Source organism: Caretta caretta, chromosome 4 (genome assembly GCF_965140235.1).
Source record: "Caretta caretta isolate rCarCar2 chromosome 4, rCarCar1.hap1, whole genome shotgun sequence".
NCBI lineage: Eukaryota > Metazoa > Chordata > Testudines > Cheloniidae > Caretta > Caretta caretta.
The window spans coordinates 106,762,639-106,785,158 of NC_134209.1; the positions used below are offsets into that span (position 1 = coordinate 106,762,639).

The 22,520-nt window shown below is 41.7% G+C and overlaps 1 protein-coding gene across 1 annotated transcript; it reads right to left on the reverse strand.

Moving 5' to 3' along the window:
• Positions 1 to 1,558: 1,558 nt before the first annotated feature.
• Positions 1,559 to 22,305, reverse strand: TMEM33 (transmembrane protein 33). The gene is made up of 8 exons (XM_048848478.2): positions 22,198 to 22,305; positions 21,945 to 22,023; positions 19,874 to 19,968; positions 19,192 to 19,379; positions 16,613 to 16,680; positions 15,385 to 15,518; positions 4,467 to 4,550; positions 1,559 to 3,484 (listed from the first exon to the last, which is right to left on the reverse strand). The coding sequence occupies exons 2-8, from the start codon at positions 21,999 to 22,001 to the stop codon at positions 3,355 to 3,357; spliced, it is 756 nt and encodes a 251-aa protein (XP_048704435.1). The 5' UTR covers positions 22,002 to 22,023; positions 22,198 to 22,305; the 3' UTR covers positions 1,559 to 3,354.
• Positions 22,306 to 22,520: the final 215 nt, after the last annotated feature.

Here is a 22,520-nt window from a genome sequence, read left to right on the forward strand (position 1 = left end):
CACTGAGTTTGTCAGATAATAGGTATTATGTGCATTGACAAAGGATCAAGAACACTTGCTGGAAAGTGGTGGCTTGTAGTTTGCAAACAAAATGAGGGGTCAAAACAATTGCCACTACTTGGCTGTCCTGTGAGTATTGTGAAACATTGACTAGATAGCAAAAAGAAAAGGAGTACTTGTGGCATCTTAGAGACTAACCAATTTATTTGAGCATGAGCTTTCGTGAGCTACAGCTCACTTCATAGGTTGTTCAAGCTAAGGGCAGAACTATGCCTGCAGTTTTGTCCAGCCATATTTCTGTGCTATATGCTAAATCTGGGTAATACTGTGACAGAGTAATAAGAAAACCTTCTACAAAGCATGGGGCATTAGTCAAACTAAATCACAGGCCTGGAAAGTTTAATAACCAATTTCTAATAGTTTACTCACAATTTCTTTTCTTTTTTTTTTTTAAATTAGAACCAAACCAACCCAGTTAAATCTTTGAAAGAATCATACCTTCCTCAGGCCTGCTAGCTCTGCTCTTTCTAGCCATTTCATCTGCTTCAAGTTCTCTATTCATTGCAGACTTACTCACTTATTCACCCAGCTGCTCTCCCATATGGTACAGGTGTTTTAATAAATAGGCCTAATTCACCACTGTTTTACTCCATTTTATACCAGCATAACTCCACTGAAATCAAGTGAGTTATGCCCATGTAAAAATGAAGTAAGTGGTGAATCAGGCACCTCACTAGCATATAGTCCCCTAGCTGGTTCAGAATCGGACTACAGAAAACAGTGCAAAATGAAGGTTTCAATGAATTTATGCAAATTAAATACCAAGGACCTGAAAAAGAGCTGTGTCACTAGAAATCTTACACTGTCCACCAATAGAAGATGGTCCCATAAAAGATATTACCTCACCTACCTTGCATCTCTCGTATTCTGGGACCAACGCAGCTACACCACCAATGCAAAGGACTTTATTCACCTTTCACTTACTCAAGTGTACATTAGGAGTAACTCCTCTGAAGTCAGTGGCATTACAGTGGTGTAAATGAGAGGCGAATCATGCCCCAAGTATGTGCATGGCATTAAAGAATGATATATATGTTAACTTTCCAACAATGACATTCAACAATGTCCTAGACACAGCATACTGCTGTAAAAACAATAGTTAGACTCCAGAGCAGATTTAAGTTTCTGTTCTTCTGGCTAGAAGTTCTTGGGTCCAAAAGATACGACGCTTAAGCACCACAATTTAAATTTAAAAGAAAAACTAACATTTTTCTTGAAAGCTGCCCTCCAGGGTTGTGAACACCAGTGCTAACCTTTAAAAATCTCGCTTTCTTAGGATAAGTAAAAAGGTGGTTCCAAAATAAAGGTGGATGTAAGGATGTGTCAGGACTCTGATCTGTGTACCATTTAGATTAGAGTCAAGTGCAGCAATGGGAATAGATAGAGAAAAGCATGCACACAAAAAATTGCACACTCTGCTCAACTTCAGGACTCGTCTCAGAATATTGCAGTTACTTTACACAGAGGAAATAAACTAGAAAGCCATCTACCAGCAAACTATTTTTTAACATTCATTTTATTGCTGTAGAAATTTTAGTTTTTATAAAAACACTCAGATCACAGGATACATAGATATTGAGGCTGGTTGCAAGTCTCATCAGCTGTACCAGAGTATAGCATGCAGTTGCTTCTGCACAGTGTGTAATAGTTCCATAAATAGCTAATTATACTCAAAAAGCCAAGGTCAGAGCAATCAAGTAAAATTATTCACATCATTTTTGTCAGTACCTGGAGGTTGAGCAAAAATGTACAATGCATGGCTCCTGACAGAAACAAATGACTGACAAGTCTAAACTACATCTGCAACATACCTAAGGAAACTAGATAATTACAAGGAAATATTTTGACTTAAGGAGCAAGAGTTTTCCAAATATTTAGTAGAAGGTCTGATCTGATCATGCAATAGTAAAGGACATTGAATTATAAAGGAGAAGCTCAATGAATAAAATTTAACTTCTGTGCAACTAAAGTATCAATTGTATACTGTGCCTACTCCCCCAAACATCTGACCTAAATTTTAAGGAAACAGGCTAAATTCAGACAAATGTAATTCCTGGTAAAAGAATACCTTTACAACAAGGAGGTATGCTGGGTGAATGTGTAATGAGCACTCCATTTCACATGCATTTCTGAAGCAAAGATATTTAGTAGTGTTATTGTAGGAACAGACTGATTTATGCCAAATTTTCTCTCCAGTAATTTGTTTCAATAGATGTCTGACCAGGTGCAATCCTTTACATAAATTCTCCATCTCAGTGAGGTTCTTAGAAACTGGGAAAAGAGTTCATATAGGACTAGCTACAGATTAACCTATATTTTCTACAAAGCAGTGATGCCTGAATTGCTACAGGCTCACCTTATTTAGAAACAAGAGCACTTGCATTTGCAATGATAATTTTTTGCACTATTACATTACACAATGACTTGAGGTGGGTAGGAGTTTAAACATTGCATCTTCATTTTATACAGAAGCCCACTGGTCAGTGAATGCACTATAGTGACAAAGACATTCATCACATAGAAACACAAGCTCACTGTTCAGAGAGTTTTATATGGTCAGATCTTTAAGAATTCTCCCAAATGCAGGATGTGGAAGTATGAGGGCATTAGGTGATCTATTGACATGTTCACTTTTAAATGACATTAAAAAAAGACTCTCTCCCAGAAAACAGTCACATCAATCACCACAGTTCATGAGATTTTTAATCCGTTTGATTACCTCCTAAATGGGCCATATTTGCATTCGTGAGCGGACTACGTGAATTTAAACAAATTAAGTGTACTGGGTATATTTGGAGTATGGAAAAGAATACTGTTCAAAACGTACTGCGTATGTCCGTATGCCAACTGCTATCCATAACAGACTACAAGTTATGCTGTGGTAACATCTTATAGTAGCTATGCATGCAGCTAGGGTTGACTAAAATTCTTAAATATATCTCTGCTTTCAGTAGGTCTATTTTATGGGGAAAACAGGAGAAAATTCTGTTAACCATTTGATTTTCTGTTTGTTTAACATTCTGTATAACTGGGTATTTTTTCCTTAAAATAATTTCGGTTAAGAGCAAACACATACTTCCACCAATTAGCAATACAGCATAGTAATATTTTCTTGGAAACTTAGGACTTACTTGCGAGACAATGCACTGAATATCTCAGAGGGAAGTGTATAGAGAATTTTATATAAACTAGAGTGAGATCAGTGTAAAAACTGGAATTTATAACCATTAGCAGAAATGCCAGCTGCTCATAATGTCCACAATATACACACACACACACGTTTCTGAAAGTTAATTATGCAACTGTTGGTGCCAGTCTGCTTATAAAGGAAATGCTACTGAGGCACAGTCTTCTTACAAAAAGTGGGCATGAAGGCTTCATTATTAGGTGTTCAACAACGATCCTCAGCTCTGTGAAAAGAGTCCTGAAAATAATAAAACAAATCAGAAATATATTTACATCACAGCTGTGTTGATCAGCAGTTATTAAATCTCAAAGCAGTCTTCAATTCAATTATTCAAGATTCTCATATTCGATCCCAAAAGTAGCTAGAAAGCATCTGAGGACAACTTAGTGTAATAATTTTATGTGAGAGAGAAATGTTCAGTGTGGACCTGAGAATTTTTGCCCCTGAAATTCTTCAGGTTTTTAAAATAGCTTTTGCAAGCTACTTCAAACTTAAAAGGCAGCCTCAGACAAAAAGGGGGAGCACCATGAAAGAAAGGGGATAGTTTTTTGCAAGGGGAGAGAGGTGGTGGTGGTGTAGAAGGTGCAAACAACAGAGCAAAGAGATACCAAGAAAGAAAGAGACAAGCCCACGTTCTAGAACCTCTTTCCCCTCCTCCAGGAAGAAAAACTGCATGGCAACACTCTCACAACAGAAACAACTCAGAAGATCCTATAAGTACCAGGGAAATCCCAATTCATTTCTTCAGGGCACATACAATTAAGCAAATGAATCAAATATAATGCTGCACTGTTTTAAAGGATTTTTTAAGATATCAAGGATTGAAATGCTTTCCTGGATTTCTGCTGAAAGACATCAATTGCAAAATGGAATGATTGATTTCTTGTCGTATACTGTACTTTTGAGGTTTTGGTTTTTAAACTAGTCTGTGGTCACAAAACCCATCCTGGAACTGAGGAGCTTCCCTTCACAAAAAGCTTATCTAAAAACGGCCATGGGAAAACTTTTCACAGTATATTACTTGTACAACTACAATTTAGTGAAGGAGAAGAGCAACCTCCCATTTATGGTGCTGTTTGGAAAATGTAATTTTGAATTAGGGGTTGTTTTTTTTAGCCCATTTACATATGAATTACATTTCTAGCATGTAACATTTTAGCCTACTACTGTGCAGAAGTTTTAATACATTAATTAATTCTCAAATCAACGTAATGCTTACCGGCAGTATGGATTTCTACGGGAGGAATAACGCAACGTAAGAAATCTATAGTAAATGAAAGGCTGAAGCAAACTCCCCTGGCCACTGAAAGGAAAGGAAAAAATTGTTCTGAGTTTTGTCAAACTCAATATGTTTTGCAATTAGAAATAAGGAAACTCCATATATTTATATTTTGAGGATAGTCAGATGATCACATTCGTTTGAGAATCCAGATTTGACAACAAAAAGCAATAAGATATCTTATTCGTATTCATATCCACTAAGGCTGAAAATTATAAAATAAAAAGCAACAACTGCATGCTACCCCATAATTGAAATTTTAAAAACACAACAAAGGAAACGCAGCATTACTGTTCTCACATTAAAATTAGCATTTATAAATAAGTGCTTTATGTGCCCAATTTTCAAGATGTGACAAACACAGAAGTGAATGCAAATGCCTATCTAGTTTGAACAGGAAATTCCATGTATGTGCTTGCAAACTGGTATTCAACTGGCCAGGTACATGCATAAATACTTGATTTGCATGTCCGATTATGGAAATTGCTTGAGACAATAAGCATGGCATTTTGAGTCCTTTCCACAGACGCTATTCTTCACAACACCCCTGCACGCTGTCAAAATGCATACTAAGGCTTAAAAGTCAATTCTATATACAAGATACTACATGTACCTAATGGAGTTTGGCAGTGGTTATTCTGGGACAACACAAGTTTACTACATTTTACAAACTTTGCATCAACTTGTTCATCATTAAATTCTTTGCTACAGTATTTCACACATTTTTACACTGCAATAAAACACTAACAGCTGGCCCACATCAGTGGACTTGGGCTCGTGCGGCTCAGGCTGCAAAACTGCTGTGTAGATGTCAAAGCCCAGACGATTACAGAGCAACTTTACAGGCCCAGGCCAGCCATGGGTGTTTTATTGCTGTGTAGACATACCCCCAGGGTTTTATTTAGTGGTAAGAAATGCGGCATCCTGATTTAATTTCAGTGGATGGAAAATACAATCTACCACATGTGTAGCTTAATATCAGTGCAATCTGATTTGTGAAAGCTTGCTCATATATTGTTACATTAAGACAGAGGGGGGCAAACTACGGCCTGCAGGCCACATCCAGCCCGCAGGACCCTTCCCTCTGGCCCCCGAGCTCCTGACAGGGAATAGGATCAGCACAGTCTTGCAGAGGAGCCAGCCCAACTCCCCAGCAGTGCAGTGAGCAGGGTAGAGGCTAGCCCCTGGCCCCTCCTTTTCTGCTCCCCTCCCTCTCTGCCTCCCTCGCAGTCACAGTTCCCCCAGCACCTGGGCAGTGTGGCTGCAGCTCCGGCCGGATGGCACAGCTATAGCGCTGCCAAACCTGGTACTCCAGGATGGCATGGTCAGGGGGCGGGGAGCAGGGGGGTGGCCCTGCTGCCAGAGACTGGGGCAGAGCAAGCCAGGGCCCCCCTCCACCTCCAGCATGCTTGGCTCAGTCCCCAGCAGCCAAGCCCAGACAGGGAGCAGCCAAAATGAGCAGGGGAAATGCACAGGGAAAGGACTGAGCCCCCTTTTTCCCCATCCCACAGATAACTTGGGGCAAGGAGAGCAGGGAGGGTTGGATGGGGGGCCCAAGGAGCAGTCAGGAGGTGGTGAGCATGGGAGATTGGATAGGGGGTCCCGAGGATGGTGAGTACGGGGGATTGGATAGGGGACGGGAGTCCTGGGGGGATGGTCAGGGGGCAGAGCAGGGGTATTTGGATAGGATGCGGGAGTCCCAGGGGGCAGTCAGGGGTCGGGAGCAGGGGGGGTTGGATGGGGGCGTGGGCCAGGCCACGCCTTGCTGTTTAGGGAGGTATAGCCTCCCCCAGCCTTCCCTACCCAGCCCTCCATACAATTTCTGTACCCGATGTGGCCCTAGGGCCAAAAAGTTTGCCATCTCTGCATTAAGAGCTCTGAAAATAATAAACTATAAGCAAGACTATTTTTCAGTAAACTGGATTTCTTTAAATATTTGAAAGGCATCTTTATCCCATGAACTATGGAAATTTGAAGTGTAAAATAAATTGAGCTGCAGTGGGGGAAAAAACATGCATTTAAAAAAACCAAGGCACGTCCGTGTGCTTTATACTGGTTTTAAAAAGTCAAAAGGAGATGAGATGTTTTAAAATGTTACTTTTAGACCAGATCTCAAATGATTTTTAAAATAATTTCAGCATCTGAAAATAGGGTTTCCTAATCAGTTAGACAAACACTATGTTGTATGACTGTGACTAAAGACAGCAACTGCATATCTCTGCACCATGTCCAAGAAAAGCTACATTAAGCACATTCCCTTCCTTTTTGCGTAACAGCTAGATAGGCTCATTATGTTCTACACCAGGATCAGCTCACCTAAGATATGTTTTCTCCAGCACAAGCCACATTCCCCTCTTGAATTTAAGTCTAACTTTCTACAACTACGGCATAATATTTTGAGTAATAGTAATCTTCAGAGGTAGCTATCCTTAAAAAAACCACCACCACCAAAACGGTAGTATAGCTTATTTTCCTGTACATTTTATAGAACAGAGCTCTTTAATAGGTCATTCTTTGGCTCACAAAGCATCAAGGAACACACAGTGTAAAAGGATCTACTCAGACCATTTGCCACACTAAAGGTAGGCATGAGTTCTCATTTGACTTCATAAGTGTGCTCAGCCTGTCAAAATGAGGAATGAGACTTGCTAGATACAATTCTTCAGAGGACATCTCAGAAAGTCCACTATGCCCTTCCTAAAGATTTTAATCTCATTTTTAAGAGGTAATTCCTCAAACTGGCTGGTTGATGTAGCCAGAGGAACAACAAAAATCTAAGTTATATGTACATGAAGAATGGGTTGGAAGAAATCCTTCCAGATTTTCCACCTGTGTACTAAGAAATGTTCATGAAGATCCCCCTCTTTCTGTTAGAACCTGGTGATGAATGGAAAATGCATTTTCTGTGTACAGACTGAGGCAGAGTCATTGATTTGATATCTATGAGAAATTTAGTCACATTTCACCAAAGCTAAGCGTGCTGCCAAAAAAAAAAAAAAAGTATACGGTTGCTCAGAGACTATGTTGCCCTCCAGTAGTAAAATAGGAGAGGCATAGAATGGATGCTGAAGTGCTAGCTTTTAACTTCTACCTGCTTAGCTACACAATCCTATAAATATTTCACATCCTAAACAAGCCTTTAAAGATCATGAAACTATGCAGAGATTGATTTGGGGTTTTGTTTAAAAAATACAAACAAAGATTTACTTGGTCTTGGTGCATCTGCCTTGTATCTTGTGACAACTTTAGATAGTAAATTTGCTGACTGAAGAATTTATTGGACTCTTGATTTAGTCACTTGTTAGAATTCATTGCCCAACATTGTGCACCCACATGCTATGCACTGATTAAGGTTGTGATGTTGCACTTCATTATGATTTTATAAAAATATGCTAATAAGAACATAAGAACATCCCTACTGGATCAGACCAAAAGTCCATCTAGCCCAGTATCCTGTCTTCCAACAGAGGCCAGTGCCAGGTGCCCCAGAGGGAATGAACAGAACAGGTAATCATCAAGTTATCCATCCCCCGTCACTCATTCCCAGCTTCTGGCAAACAGAGGCTTGGGACACCATTCCTGTCCATCCTGGCTAATAGCCATTGATGGACCTATCCTCCGTGAATTTATCTAGTTCTTTTTTGAACCCTGTTATGGTCTTGACTTTCACAACATCCTCCAGCAAGGAGTTCCACAGGTTGACTGTGTGTTGTGTGAAGAAATACTTCCTTTTGTTTTAAACCTGCTGCCTACTAATTTCATTTGGTGACCCCTAGTTCTTGTTATGAGAAGTAGTAAACCACACTTCCTTATCTACTTTCTCTACACCAGTCATGTTTTTGTAGACCTCAATCATATCTTCCCTTAGCTATCTCTTTTCCAAGCTGAAAAGACCCAGTCTTATTAATCTCTTCTCATACGGAAGTTGTTCCATACCCCTAATCATTTTTGTAGCCCTTTTCTGAACCTGAACCTTTCCTAATATATCTCTTTTGAGATGGGACGACCACATCTGCACAAAGTATTCAAGATGTAGGCGTACCATGGATTTATAGAAAGGCAACATATTTTCTGTCTTATCTATTCTTTTTAACTGCCACTGCACATTGAGTGGATGTTTTCAGAGAACTATCCACAATGGCTCCAAGATCTCTTTCTTGAGTGGTAACAGCTAATTTAGACCCCATCATTTTATACATATAGTTGGGATTATGCGTTCCAATGTGCATTACTTTGCATTTATCAACATTAAATTTCATTTGCCATTTTGTTGCCCAGTCACCCAGTTTTGAGAGATCCTTTTGTAGCTCTTTGCAGTCTGCCTGCGTCTTAACTATCTTTAGTAATTTTGTATCATCTTCAAATTTTGCCACCTCACTGTTTACCCCTTTTTACAGATCATTTATGAATATGTTGAATAGGACTAGTCCCAGAACAGACCCTTGGGGGACACCACTATTTACCTCTCTCCATTCTGAAAACCGACCATTTATACCTACCCTTTGTTTCCTATCTTTTAACCAGTTACCAAATCATGAGAGCACCTTCCCTCTTATCCCGTGGCAGCTTACTTTGCATAAGACACTTTGGTGAGGGACCTTGTCAAAGGCTTTCTGAAAATCTACGTACACTATATCCACTGGATCCCTTTGGTCCACAAGCTTGCTAACCCCCTCAAAGAATTCTAGTAAATTGGTGAGTCATGATTTCCCTTTACTAAAACCATGCTGACTCCTCCTCAACAAATTATGCTCATCTATATGTCTGACAATATTTATTTTTATTATAGTTTCAATCAGTTTGCCCAGCATTGAAGTCTGGCCTACATGCCTGTAATTGCCGTGATCACCTCTGGAACCCTTTTTAAAAACTGACATCACATGAGCTATCCTCCAGTCATCTGGTACAGACGCTGATTTAAATGATAGGTTACAGACTACAGTTAGTAGTTCTGCAATTTCACATTTGAGTTCCTCCAGAACTCTTGGGTGAATACCATCTGGTCCTGGTGACTTATTGCTGTTTAATTTATCAATTTGTTCAAAAACCTCCTCTAATGACACCTCAATCTGGGACAGTTCCTCAGATCTGTCACCTAAAAAAATGGCTCAGGTTTGAGAATCTCCCTCACATCCTCAGCTGTGAAGACCGATGCAAAGAATTCATTTAGTTTCTCCGCAATGGCTGTATTGTCCTTGAGTGCTCCTTTAGCACCTTGATCATCCAGTGGCCCCACTGGTTGTTTAGCAGGGTTCCTGCTTCTAATGTACTTTAAAAAAAATTGCTGTTACTTTTTGAATGTTTGGCTAACTGTTCCTCAAATTCTTTTTTGGCCTTCCTAATTGTATTTTTACACTTCATTTGCCAGTGTTTATGCTCCTTTCTATTTTCCTCACCAGCATTTAACTTCCACTTTTTAAAGGATGCCTTTTTGCCTCTCACTACTTCTTTTACTTTGTTGTTTAGCCACAGTGGCTCTTCTTTGGTTCTCTTACTATGTTTTTTAATTTGGGGTATACATTTAAGTTGAGTCTCGATTATGGTGTCTTTAAAATGTTTCCATGCAGCTTGTAGAGATTTCACTTTTGGCACTGTACCCTTTAATTTCTGGGTAACTATCCTCCTCATTTTTGTATAGTTCCCCTTTCTGAAATTAAATGCTACAGTGTTGGGGCACTGTGGTTTTCCTGCCACCGAGATATTAAATTTAATTAAATTATGGTCACTATTACCAAGCAGTCCAGCTATATGCACCTCTTGGACCAGATCCCGTGCTCCACTTAGGACTAAATCAAGAATTCCCTCTCCTCTGGTGGGTTCCAGGACCAGCTACTCCAAGAAGCAGTCATTTAAGGTGTCAAGAAACTTTATCTCTGCATCCCATCCTGAGGTGACATGTAGCCAGTAAATATGGGGATAACTGAAATCCCGCATTATTATTATTGAGTTTTTTATTTTAATAGCCTCTCTAATCTCCCTGAGCATTTCACAGTCACTATCACCATCCTGGTCAGGTGGCCGGTAATATATCCCGGTCAGGTGGCCGGTAATATATCCCTACCGCTATATTCTTATTAGAGCATGGAATTTCTATCAATAGAGATTCTATGGTAGTTTGATTCATTTATGATTTTTACTTCATTTGATTCTACGCTTTTTTTCACATATAATGCCACTCCCCCACCAGCACAACCTGTTCTGTCCTTCCGATATATTTTGTACCTTGGTATTACTGTATCCCATTGATTATCCTCATTCCACCAAGTTTCTGTGATGCCTGTTATATCAATATCCTCATTTAATATGAGGCACTACAGTTCACACATTATTTAGACTTCTAGCGTTGGTATATAAGCACTTTAAAAACTTGTCTCCTTTTAGCTGTCTGCCATTACGCAACGTAATTGAATGGGACTCTTATTTGACTGTTTCTGATCAGACCCTGCCTGTATTTTATCATTTTCCATCCTCTGGTCCTCACTAGGACAAAGACATTCTCTATTAATAGATCCTCCCCACCTGTTGGCTTTCTCCCCGGCCTTAGTTTAAAAACTGCTCTACGACCTTTTCAATGTTAAGTGCCAGCATTGGGTTTAGATGGAGCCCATCCTTCCTGTATAGGCTCCCCCTTTCCCAAAAGTTTCCCCAGTTCTTAATAAATCTAAACCCCTCCTCCTTAGACCATTGTCTCATCCACGCAGTGAGACTCTGCAGTTCTGCTTGTTTAACTGGCCCTGCGCGTGGAACTGTGAGCATCTCAGAGAATGCTACCATGGAGGACCTGGACTTCAATCTCTTACCTAGCAGCCTAAATTTGGACTCCAGGATCTCTCTCCTATCCTTCCTATGTCATTGGTACCTATATGTTCCATGACCACCAGCTCCTCCCCAGCACTACATATAAAAGTCTGTCTAGATCTCGAGAGATCCGCAACCTTTGCACCAGGCAGGCAAGTCACCATGCAGTTCTTCCAGTCATCACAAACCCAGCTAGCTACGTTTCTAATGATTGAATCTCCCATTACTCATAGAATCATAGAATATCAGGGTTGGAAGGGATCTCAGGAGGTCATCTAGTCCAACCCCCTGCTCAAAAGCAGGACCCGTCCCCAATTAAATCATCCCAGCCAGGGCTTTGTCAAGCCTGACCTTAAAAACTTCTAAGGAAGGAGATTCCACCACCTCCCTAGGCAACACATTCCAGTGTTTCACCACCCTACTAGTAAAAAAGTTTTTCCTAATATCCAACCTAAACCTCCCCCACTGCAACTTGAGACCATTACTCCTTGTCCTATCCTCTTCCACCACCGAGAATAGTCTAGAACCATCCTCTCTGGAATCACCTCTCAGGTAGTTGAAAGCAGCTATCAAATCCCCCCTCATTCTTCTCTCCCGCAGACTAAACAATCCCAGTTCCCTCAGCCTCTCCTCATAAGTCATGTGTTCCAGACCCCTAATCATTTTTGTTGCCCTTCGCTGGACTCTTTCCAATTTATCCACATCCTTCTTGAAGTGTGGGGCCCAAAACTGGACACAGTACTCCAGATGAGGCCTCACCAATGTCGAATAGAGGGGGACGATCACGTCCCTCGATCTGCTCGCTATGCCCCTACTTATACATCCCAAAATGCCATTGGCCTTCTTGGCAACAAGGGCACACTGCTGACTCATATCCAGCTTCTCATCCACTGTCACCCCTAGGTCCTTTTCCGCAGAACTGCTGCCTAGCCATTCGGTCCCTAGTCTGTAGCTGTGCATTGGGTTCTTCCGTCCTAAGTGCAGGACCCTGCACTTATCCTTATTGAACCTCATCAGAATTCTTTTGGCCCAATCCTCCAATTTGTCTAGGTCCCTCTGTATCCTATCCCTGCCCTCCAGTGTATCTACCACTTCTCCCAGTTTAGTATCATCCGCAAATTTGCTGAGAGTGCAATCCACACCATCCTCCAGATCATTTATGAAGATATTGAACAAAACCGGCCCCAGGACCGACCCCTGGGGCACTCCACTTGACACCGGCTGCCAACTAGACATGGAGCCATTGATCACTACCCGTTGAGCCCGACGACATAGCCAACTTTCTACCCACCTTATAGTGCATTCATCCAGCCTGTACTTCTTTAACTTACTGACAAGAATACTGTGGGAGACCGTGTCAAAAGCTTTGCTAAAGTCAAGAAACAATACATCCACTGCTTTCCCTTCATCCACAGAACCAGTAATCTCATCATAGAAGGCGATTAGATTAGTCAGGCATGACATTCCCTTGGTGAATCCATGCTGACTGTTCCTGATCACTTTCCTCTCATGTAAGTGCTTCAGGATTGATTCTTTGAGGACCTGCTCCATGATTTTTCCGGGGACTGAAGTGAGGCTGACTGGCCTGTAGTTCCCAGGATCCTCCTCCTTCCCTTTTTTAAAGATTGGCACTACATTAGCCTTTTTCCAGTCATCCGGGACTTCCCCCGTTCGCCACGAGTTTTCAAAGATAATACCTGTCTCTTCCTAATAGCTGGAGTTCCCTCCCCCAGAGAGGTATCCTCAGTGTGAGAGAAAACCACATCATCATCTGGAAGGAGGGTCCCAACTACGGGATTGTTTCTCTCTGCTCCAGTTAGCTGCTCTCCTTCTCTGGGACTTTCATCCTCCTCAACAGCACAGAGGCTGTCAGACCAGGGGTGGGACCATTCTACTGTGTCCCAGAAAGTCTTATCTATGTACCTCTCTGTCTCCCTCAGCTCCTCCAGTTCAGCCACTCTGGTCTCCAAAGACCATACATGGTCTCTGAGCGCCAGGAGCTCCTTGCACAGAATGCAAACATATGCCACCTGCCCATAGGACAGGTAATCATACATGCTGCATTGGGTGCAATAAACTGGGTAACACCCACTCTGTTGCTGGACTTCTGCCTGCATTCTCCTTTTACTCCTGCAGCTGGTTCCTTTGTTGTTGTTTTGTTTATATCAAGGGGGTGTTTTTGGCTTTTAAGTTTAAAGACTGTTGAGTTCTAGCCCCAGCTCACACTCCCCCTGTAAACTCCCTCGCAAAACTCCCGTTAGCCACTCCTGTTCGCTAGCTCCTCTGGTTGCTTAGGAGCGAGTGTGATATATGAGTGTGAATATAATGTAAATGGAATATGCTTATGCAAAAGGTCTCTTGTAAGATATCATTACAAAGCTTATAATCTACTGAGTATGGTCATCCTATTTGTATGAATGTATCATTCTTGTATCTAAACTAGAAATATGAAATATAACTCTGAGGTCCTACTGTAATTATGCAAAGTGTGGGCCATTAATGGTGGTTTGAAATCTTGATGGCTCCCATCAACTAGGACAACTGGTTGTAAATGGCTCTGTTTACTTGCAAGCCTTCCTGTAAGTCAGGCCACAAGAATGAAAGCTTGGGGGAGTCTCACAGGACATGTGACCATGTCACCTGGTACTGGAATCCATTTAAAACCTGGGGCTTTTCCATTTAGAAGGAGGGGTGCGGACCCAGAGACACAAAAGATTCCTGCTTTGTGCCAAAGCTATATAAAGGGGTGAAACAGAACAAAGGAGGTTCCAGTCATGAGAAATCCCCTAGCTACCACCTGAGCTGGAACAAGGACTGTCCTGGGGAAAAGGATTGGGCCCAGACTCGGAAGGAGTCCAGTCTGTGAAAGAAGCTTACTGGAACATCTCCGAGGGTGAGATTTCATCTGTAATCAGTTTCTTAATGTATTGGGCTTTGACTTGCGTGTTTTGTTTCATTTTGCTTGGTAACTTACTTTGTTCTGTCTGCTATTACTTGGAACCACTTAAATCCTACTTTTTATTCTTAATAATATAACGTTTTGCTTATTAATTAACCCAGAGTAAGTAATTAATACCTGGGGGAGCAAACAGCTGCACATCTCTCTCTATCAGTGTTATAGAGGGCAGACAATTTATGAGTTTACCCTGTATAAGCTTTATACAGAGTAAAATGGATTTATTTGGAGTTTGATTCTGATTAGGAACTGGGTGTCGGGGTGCTAGACACAGGAGCACTTCTTAAGCTGTTTTCGGTTAAGTCTGCAGCTTTGGTGCGTGTGGTTCAAACCCTGAGTCTGTGTTGGAGCAGACTGGCTCGACAAGGCAGGGTTCTGGGACAAGGCAGGGACAGCCTATGGCTCAAGTCTCAGAATGACCTGTGTGTGGATAGACCCCTATGGAGGACCTCCCTGCATGGAACTCCACTGACGTCAACTTTAATGGATAGGCTTGTAGCCTCTATACTGAAGTTGATAGGGCTCTACAGAGATGCAAGGAGATAGGCCTTCAATCAAATTCTTCAGACTGGGGCCATGACTGCTTCTGGCCACATTTCCTAGCACAGTGAGGTCCCAACCTTATTTAGACTTTTAAGTGCTCTACTTAAATAAAAGCATCAGTTGTTTGTTTGTAAAGCTAAAATCCCACCTAGCTTACCACTGCCATGTGTTCCATTACACTGACCAAAGTTCATCAGCTCTACCCAATCAATTAATGTACGGTCAAATCCCAGTTTCTGGTATTCAAACAAAACACACAAAAACATACACAACACAATGCATTTAAAGTCTATTTCTGTGATCAATGATAAAATGGCAAAAATTCACTTTGATTTAGCAGAATGTATGAAATTAAAGTAATTTAACTTTGTCAGATGTTTATCTAGAAGAAATGAAACGCATCTGTCTCTATAAACAAGCTACAGAACAAATCCTGCAATGAGCTTCACACAGGCTCCACACCTGTACCCAGGTAGAACTAACTGCAAGATTGAGGCCTGGGGTAGGAAATGTTCAAGTATGGAAGTCAATATATTAGAAAATGTTTTCTGTAGTTCTTACCTAAGAAGCATAAAAACTGTAGCTGGCATCAGGAAAATTTCATTGCAAGCAATGAATTTCAGAATATTTTGTTGGTTAGCATTTAGTTTCTCTAAAAGACTTCTCAGAAAAGGCAGACTATTCAAACCTCTTGCCTTTAGAAAGGGAAACAATAGTTAGAGTCAGTTAGGTTGTCAGGTTCTGTTCTTGCTCTAGTTTTAACTCAAACACTCAAATGACAGTCAGCCATACTAATTTCAGCAACTTTTGAGACCCTGCCTAGTTACTTGAAAACTAATAAGATTCTAGGATCCTCTAAAGGATACTTCAAATATAGGGTTCTTGTAGAAAGGAGAAGCATTGCAAAAAAAATACCCCACATTTACATACTTCCCAAACAATTAATCCTAACACCCTCTGTGAAAGGCAATTAACATCTTCCACTTTCCAGATTTATCCACAAGACATATGGAGAAAAGATGTGATTTTGGGAAAAGAAAAAATCCAGTTTTAGCCTTTTCCACTTTAGTTACAGATGCCACAGCAATGGCCAATAGCTTTATTCTGATCACTAGAACGAAACATGCACCAGTAGCATATGGAAAATTTAATTTTTGAAAAAAAAAAATTCCAAAGGAGAAAGTGTGTGTGTTATATAAATAAAACAACATTGTGAGAATTTGGAGCTGAGAAGCAGCTTCTTTAAATATTGTTTTGCTTTCCAACTTCATTTTAAGCACTTTGCTGTTTCACCTACTGAAACAGCACTTGTCTAAGTGCAGCTGGAAGTGGGTCCAGATGCAACCCACCATAATCTGTTGGAGTCATTTATCTCAAGTATTTCTGCATAGTAGGCAAATGTGGAAGTCATTTGCTTCCATATGGATAGTAACTGGAGAGAGGAAAAAAAAAGCACAAAGCTTGAATAGGATTAACATATTCTAAAGTACTGATATTGAATCAACGCAAGCTGGCTAGCAAGATGAGCACCTCAAATTAAGAAACGTGTCTGTGTGTCAGGAGGTTAGACCATCCAACTATATTTATTATGCAAAAATTAAATTGATTGGGTTCTCAACTTTACCGTATTGTGACCCCACATTTGGGACACAAAAGCGTTTCAAGACCACTCCCCCATCTAGCCATAAAGAAAGACGATAATCACAACCCTTTGAAATGTGTTTACAACCCCTAGGTACAAGCCATTTTACAACAAAAAGTACTGAGCAATATATTGCACCATACTTACATCAATAACCTTCTTTGTATATGTGGCAGCATGAAGCAACGAGAACAGCAGAACTGGGAAAATACTCACTGAAGCAAGCAATAAGGAAAATTATAGGCCAGAAAGTATTTCAATACATTTATTCTGAATGATTAATATCATGCCAGGATATCTATATAATACAGTTGTTATAGCATGAAGTATAGCATTACCCTAAGCAAGAAGTTTTCAAAATCAGCAACAGTTGTACAGAGCTCAGAGATATGTATATGTATAGCAGTTCTCTCTATAGCTATGTTTCCTTTTGAAAAAAATAATATTAAAGAGGATGGGTGCATAATCAGATAGCAGCCTCTTTTGTGGTGTTCTGAAAAGACTTAACTGAACTAGTTTTAACTGTGAGACAGACATCACACACAGCTGTATTACTGGTGACCCAGACATTTCTTGCTGTGTTTTGTTTCCATCAAGGATTTTGGGCAAGTCACTTAATCTCCTCATACCTTGGCTCTCCATCCACAAAGTGTGAATAATAATCCTTCCTTTCTTTCACCCTTTCTTGTCTATATAAATCGTAAACTTTGTCTAGCATAATGCGGTTCTGCTCTCAAATGAGACTTCGAGGCACTACAGTAACAGAAAAAAGTTATCAGCCAGACAAAGTCAGCAAATGGAGTTTACATTTTTCTTCCGGAGATGAGTCAATGGAATGAATTTGGGAAGATATCTAGTTTCTTGTTGTGGTGACAATACACTTTTTATGATCAACCTTTACAACAGATACTGAAATGTAACAGGTGTAAGGGGCGTAAACTAAATTCCACAAAGCTCTCTTGTTCCTAATACCTGAGACAGATTATTACAGCCTGGCATCTCTACTCTCTAGAAGTCAATTCGAATGTTGAAGTAGAGCAAAATACATTCCAGACCTGCTTTCTGGTATTGTTGTTACAGTGTGCATTCAAAACTTCATTCTGAAGCCAAGGTCACAGAACTGTAAATTAAAGTCCTTTGTGTAACTGACCAAGTGTCTGGCACTGAAGTGAAGGAAAGGGCGCTTATCTTAGTGTAAACTGACTGCTCAGAGTCTGAAGTGTTAACAGAAGATGGACAGAGTGCACACAGATTAAACAAGGTGTTAAAGATAGTTATTCAAAAGCTAGTCTGTACTGTCAAAGTATCACAATCCTAACATATAGTACTTAATGGTCAGGAATTTTTTTTTTCCCCATAAAAAAGTTTACTCTGGTATATACTTGACTCTAAGAGCCACTACAGCATAAACTGGCAACAGTGAAAGCATGAAATCCCTAAAGAATGATTTACAATGCTGTTTTAGACAAAGAATGGCATCACACTTCCTACTAAAATACTATACTTCACAGTCCCCCACCACAGCACACAGAGCTTCTACTGGTTCAAGATGGCAGAGTTAGATGTCTCTGCTGCCAGGCACATCTTAGTACAGCGAAACAATAAATAAAATAGGTAAATATGAAGAATGAAGATAATCACTTACTAAATTCCTGTTGCTTGTCATCAAGCTGAAAGCTACTGTTCTAAAATTCTCATTAATACAGTGAAAATAAACTTATCTAAGTAGAAACCTCAATAGCTCAAATCAATCGTTTCATTTGGTACCTAGATAATTCACATGTAGCCCACAGTGGTAGTGACAGAGATATTACCATCCGATGGCTGTTCAATGGATTACATGAAATGAGTTTGTTGTATCACGGCCATAGTTCCTGAGTCTCCGCAAAAAAAAACAATAATTGCCTGGAAGCAGAAATGTACATTCACCATAAAAGTGGTCACTCCAGGTAAGGGCCACATGGGAGAGATTCACTATATTGACTATCCTTAAAGCTAAGTTTTTGTCACAGATATTTTTAATAAAAAAGTCAGGAACAGATCACAGGCAATAAACAAAAATTCAAAGAAACCTGTCCCTGACTTTCACTAAAAATATCCCTGACAAAATGGGGAGGTGAGTTCAGCACCCACTGCTACTGGAGCTCTGGGGTCCCCCACTGCTGCAGTGATTGGGAGCTCTAGGGTCCTCCCGAGTGGGGGTAGAGCAGCTCTGGGGGGCCCTGCTGCCCGCAGCAGCAGGGAGCTCCAGGGGGTTCCCCACCACCTGCGACTAGTGGGAGCTCTAGGGCGGGGGGGGCTGAGCTGGGCTCCTGCAGGGTCCCTTTGCCCCAGCAGCTAAGAGTTTAGGGGGCTCCCCACCACCACTGGGCAACTGCAGGGGTTCCCCCCCACCACTCCCAGGGGTTTCCCCCACCAGGGCAGGGACTGGGAGTTGCGGGGGGTCCAGCTGGGAGCTCCAGCCCTGGGGCAGAAAATGTCATAGAGGTCAACAGAAGTCATAGATTTCATGACTTCTGTGACCTCCATGACATAATCATAGCCTTAACTATGCTGTACGTTCTATGGATAGCAGCTCCCACTTTAGTTTTAAATCCATTTCTCAAATCACAATGAAGACTGCTGTGGAAGAGAATAAAGTGTCACAGTCCTCACACATGGAGTAATGTTTAAGGTAATAATAATAATAATAATTAATAATATGTGAAAGAGTACTTAAAGGATACTTGTAACGGGATAAGAATTAACGAAGATGAGAGAATACAAAAGGTAGTGGCAGCTGTCCTCCAACAAAGCTTGGGCCAGGAATGCCCTGCTTAGCTGGAAATGTGGTAACCTTTGGTGTAGTCGAAGAGCACTGGTAAGTGCATTTGCTAGCAAGGCACGTTGATAAAAGCTAGCTGCTTCATGCAACCTGTAAATTATCAGAGGAGAGGTTACCATACAAACCATCCTCCCTTAAGGATTGCATCATAACTGCACAATACTTGAAGCTATTTCTACTATCACAGCCAAGACAATGATTAGTATCAATTTGTTTTAAAAAAATTAAAAAATGTTATGTTTACATAACATTGCTGATGTGTATAGCATTCAACATTACAGAACTACTGAAAACATTATTTCCATAGGAATACAGAAAAAAAAGCAGTCTTCCTAGTCAGTTCCAAGGAAACAAAATTAAAGATTTTTTTAGGAAAGAAGTTAAAAATAATTTTAATAAAATATCTAACAGCTTAAATTCTCAAACTGTTCTGGGGAAGTGAGTAAAAGTTAAAACTTAAGCTAAAAACAATCTGCACTCATTTCTTTACTACCTATGTAATCTTTGGGAAATTGAAAGCTTGCATAAGATAAAACTTAGTTATTTTGTAACATTCAAACAACTGAAAACAGTACAATACATACCCTAGAAGGGGCAGAACAAATAAAGCTGAACAGTAGACTGTGAACAAACGGGAAAGCCACATTGCTGTATCCAACTTGTTAGTCATCAGAAATTGCTATATTGAAAAGAAAAAACAAACAAAACCCCACAAGTTGGTGTCTAAACATTTAGTTACAGCCAAGCTGGACATTCTTTCCTATTTTCAGTAATGCATAGTTTATCAAGAGACTTCCTTTATATGCCAAGACCAAATTAGCTGCTATTAGCCTATAGAGAGTTTATTTTGCTACTTATATTGCAACTCAGTATAGAGCCAGTCTTGCAATAAGTTCTGATCAAATTAATTCCTGAGCCCAATTGACTCTCCCAAGTCTCTGTATGGATGCAAGCATCCACTTTCTTGGCTATGACCGAAATCTCTAGGGCCAGGTGCTCGGCCCAGGACTCTAAAGGTAGAAATGAGGGGAAGAACTTTTCTATTCTGGGACCAGTTGGGGCTGGTCTAAATTATATCAGCAGGAACAGTCTCCTAAGATGCATTTGATTGAGCAGAGATCGCTGGATCATTGCCATCTTGCGCTCTATCCGCACACCTTCCCACCCTAGACGCGCTCAGTGTGCCAAAAGTGTTGTAAACAGGTAATGTGAAACCAATTTTATGCCACTCAGGGATTCCTATACATCAGGGGAAACCCCAAATGCCCCATTTAGAGCAGCCTTCCAGTTGGAAAAGCCTGGGGCAAAGATCTGGCCTGATTACCTGTGAAGAAGTTTGAAGATTAGTTCCCATCTCCATGCACTTGTTTTATTTCGTACACAGTGTAGATAATGTAGATGTGAGCTGGGACCATTAACCGTGAAATAATTATTGAATATTTAAAAATTACAGGTGTCTTTATTTTATGATCTGTTCACTTATTTGTATGTAATGGTTGCAATAGATGTGTACCATTGTATTTTAATTAAGAGACTTTGAAAAAGCATTTACAATGTGGTTTATGATAAGAATTTTTGTTTCAGTTTCAAATTACATTTTAATGAAGAGTTAATTCAGATTTAGGCATTCCCCTGCAATGTCATGAACTGAAACAGAGTGCCAGAGTGCATGTGAACCAGAAAGTGAAACTTATGTATTTTTCCTCTCAAAACTGATTGAAGTGTACAAAGTGAACAATTAAAACAAATGGTCAAATTAGATATTCATTTTTCTTTTTCACCAATATGAAGTTTTAGTAATACATGTAGTGTGCATATGGGTCAGTTTTACCTGTCAGTGATGTTGCTGGAATGGCAATTTTAAACTATAAGAGGACATTAACACAATGAGATGGAAAAGGGATACTGTAAGAAAGAAGTCCACCCAAAGCCAAGACTAAACAGCTTGTCCAGCAGGAAATAAGGCATGTTTTTATAACCTTAACGGGGACAGCACAAGTTGTAGTTTTGAACATGTTAGCAGATCAAGGTGAACTCTAGGAGAGAATCTGAACCTTCACCAAGGAACACATGTTCAAAACTACAACTTGCCCTGTCTAGCACAGGATTTTCAAACATGCTAGCTATCACATTTAAAACATCTCCCTAGTTGTTTCCTAGTAGGGACAAGCCCTCACTGACAGGCAGAGGCCTCAGGGATTCTAGAAAATTGGAATATGATGGTTACAGAAAGCCTGGAAACAATTAGCACAACTGCTGGGGAGTGCAAGAAATAGAACTGCCTGAAGATGGTGGTGGAGGGAGGATGTGCAAGAGAGGAAAGTACTGTGGTTAAGGAATAGGCCCAGCAGCTCACAGAGAGGGTGTCTCTGTCTGTCCGTACAGCGCCGGGCACTGTGGGGTCCTGGGGCACCAGAACCAGTGACACCCCAAGTGGGGGCAGATCTGGGGGAGAATTCAGCTTGACACTGCGGGGCGAGGGGGAAACTTGGGAAAGGGCAAGAGAGAAATCGAGAAGGGGAGGGGCTGCTCACGGCGAGGCACCGGCGGGGCCCCGGCGGGGCCCCGCCGCTAGGGCGGAGAGCGGACCCCAGCGCAGAGCACGGAGGGGACGGTCCGCCCGCCTGGGACAGGGCCACCGGGGCCGCTCCTTACCACCGCTCCGCCGCCGGCGCCACCCTGCATGGGCCCGTTCTGCGCTGTATCCGCCATGGCCGGGCGCTCGGGACACGCTCTGCGGGGGAGAGAAAAGGACATGAGCCGGGGTGGCCCCACCGGCCGAGCGAGCCAGGGGCTCCAGGCACGGCCCCGCCGCTCCCCCGCGCCGCACCCAGCCCTCGGCGGGAGGAGCCCCAGGGGCCCGGGCCCGGGCCCGGGCCCGGCGCGCTCCAGGGCAGGGGGCACCTACCAGGCTAACCCGACACCGAAAGCACCCGGCAGGCAAGGGGGCGAGACCTGACAGGCGAGGCGGCCCCGACCCGGATGTAGCAAAGAATCAGTTCCGGGTTCGGCGCTGGGGCATGCTGGGTAACGTAGGCAGCGCTGGGAGGGCCGCCCCCGTTGCTGTTTGATGCTGCCGGAGCCGTCCCGCCCAGCGGGCCACGCGCAGTTCGCTAGGCAGCCCTTGTCGGCCAGGAGGCCTCTTCAGCGGGCTCTGATGACCGCAGACCTCGTGACACCCTCCCCCCGCCCCTGGGCCAAAACATGTCATTGCCCGTAACAGCCAGTGAC

Coding starts and splice junctions, on each gene's coding strand:
- TMEM33 (XM_048848478.2), bottom strand. CDS start 22,001: ATGGCGGATACAGCGCAGAACGGGCCCATGCAGGGTGGCGCCGGCGGC. Junction 16,681..19,191: donor TAATTCTTATCCCGTTACAA/GTATCCTTTAAG, acceptor TGCTTGCTTCAG/TGAGTATTTTCCCAGTTCTG. Junction 3,485..4,466: donor CGTAGAAATCCATACTGCCG/GTAAGCATTACG, acceptor TATTATTTTCAG/GACTCTTTTCACAGAGCTGA.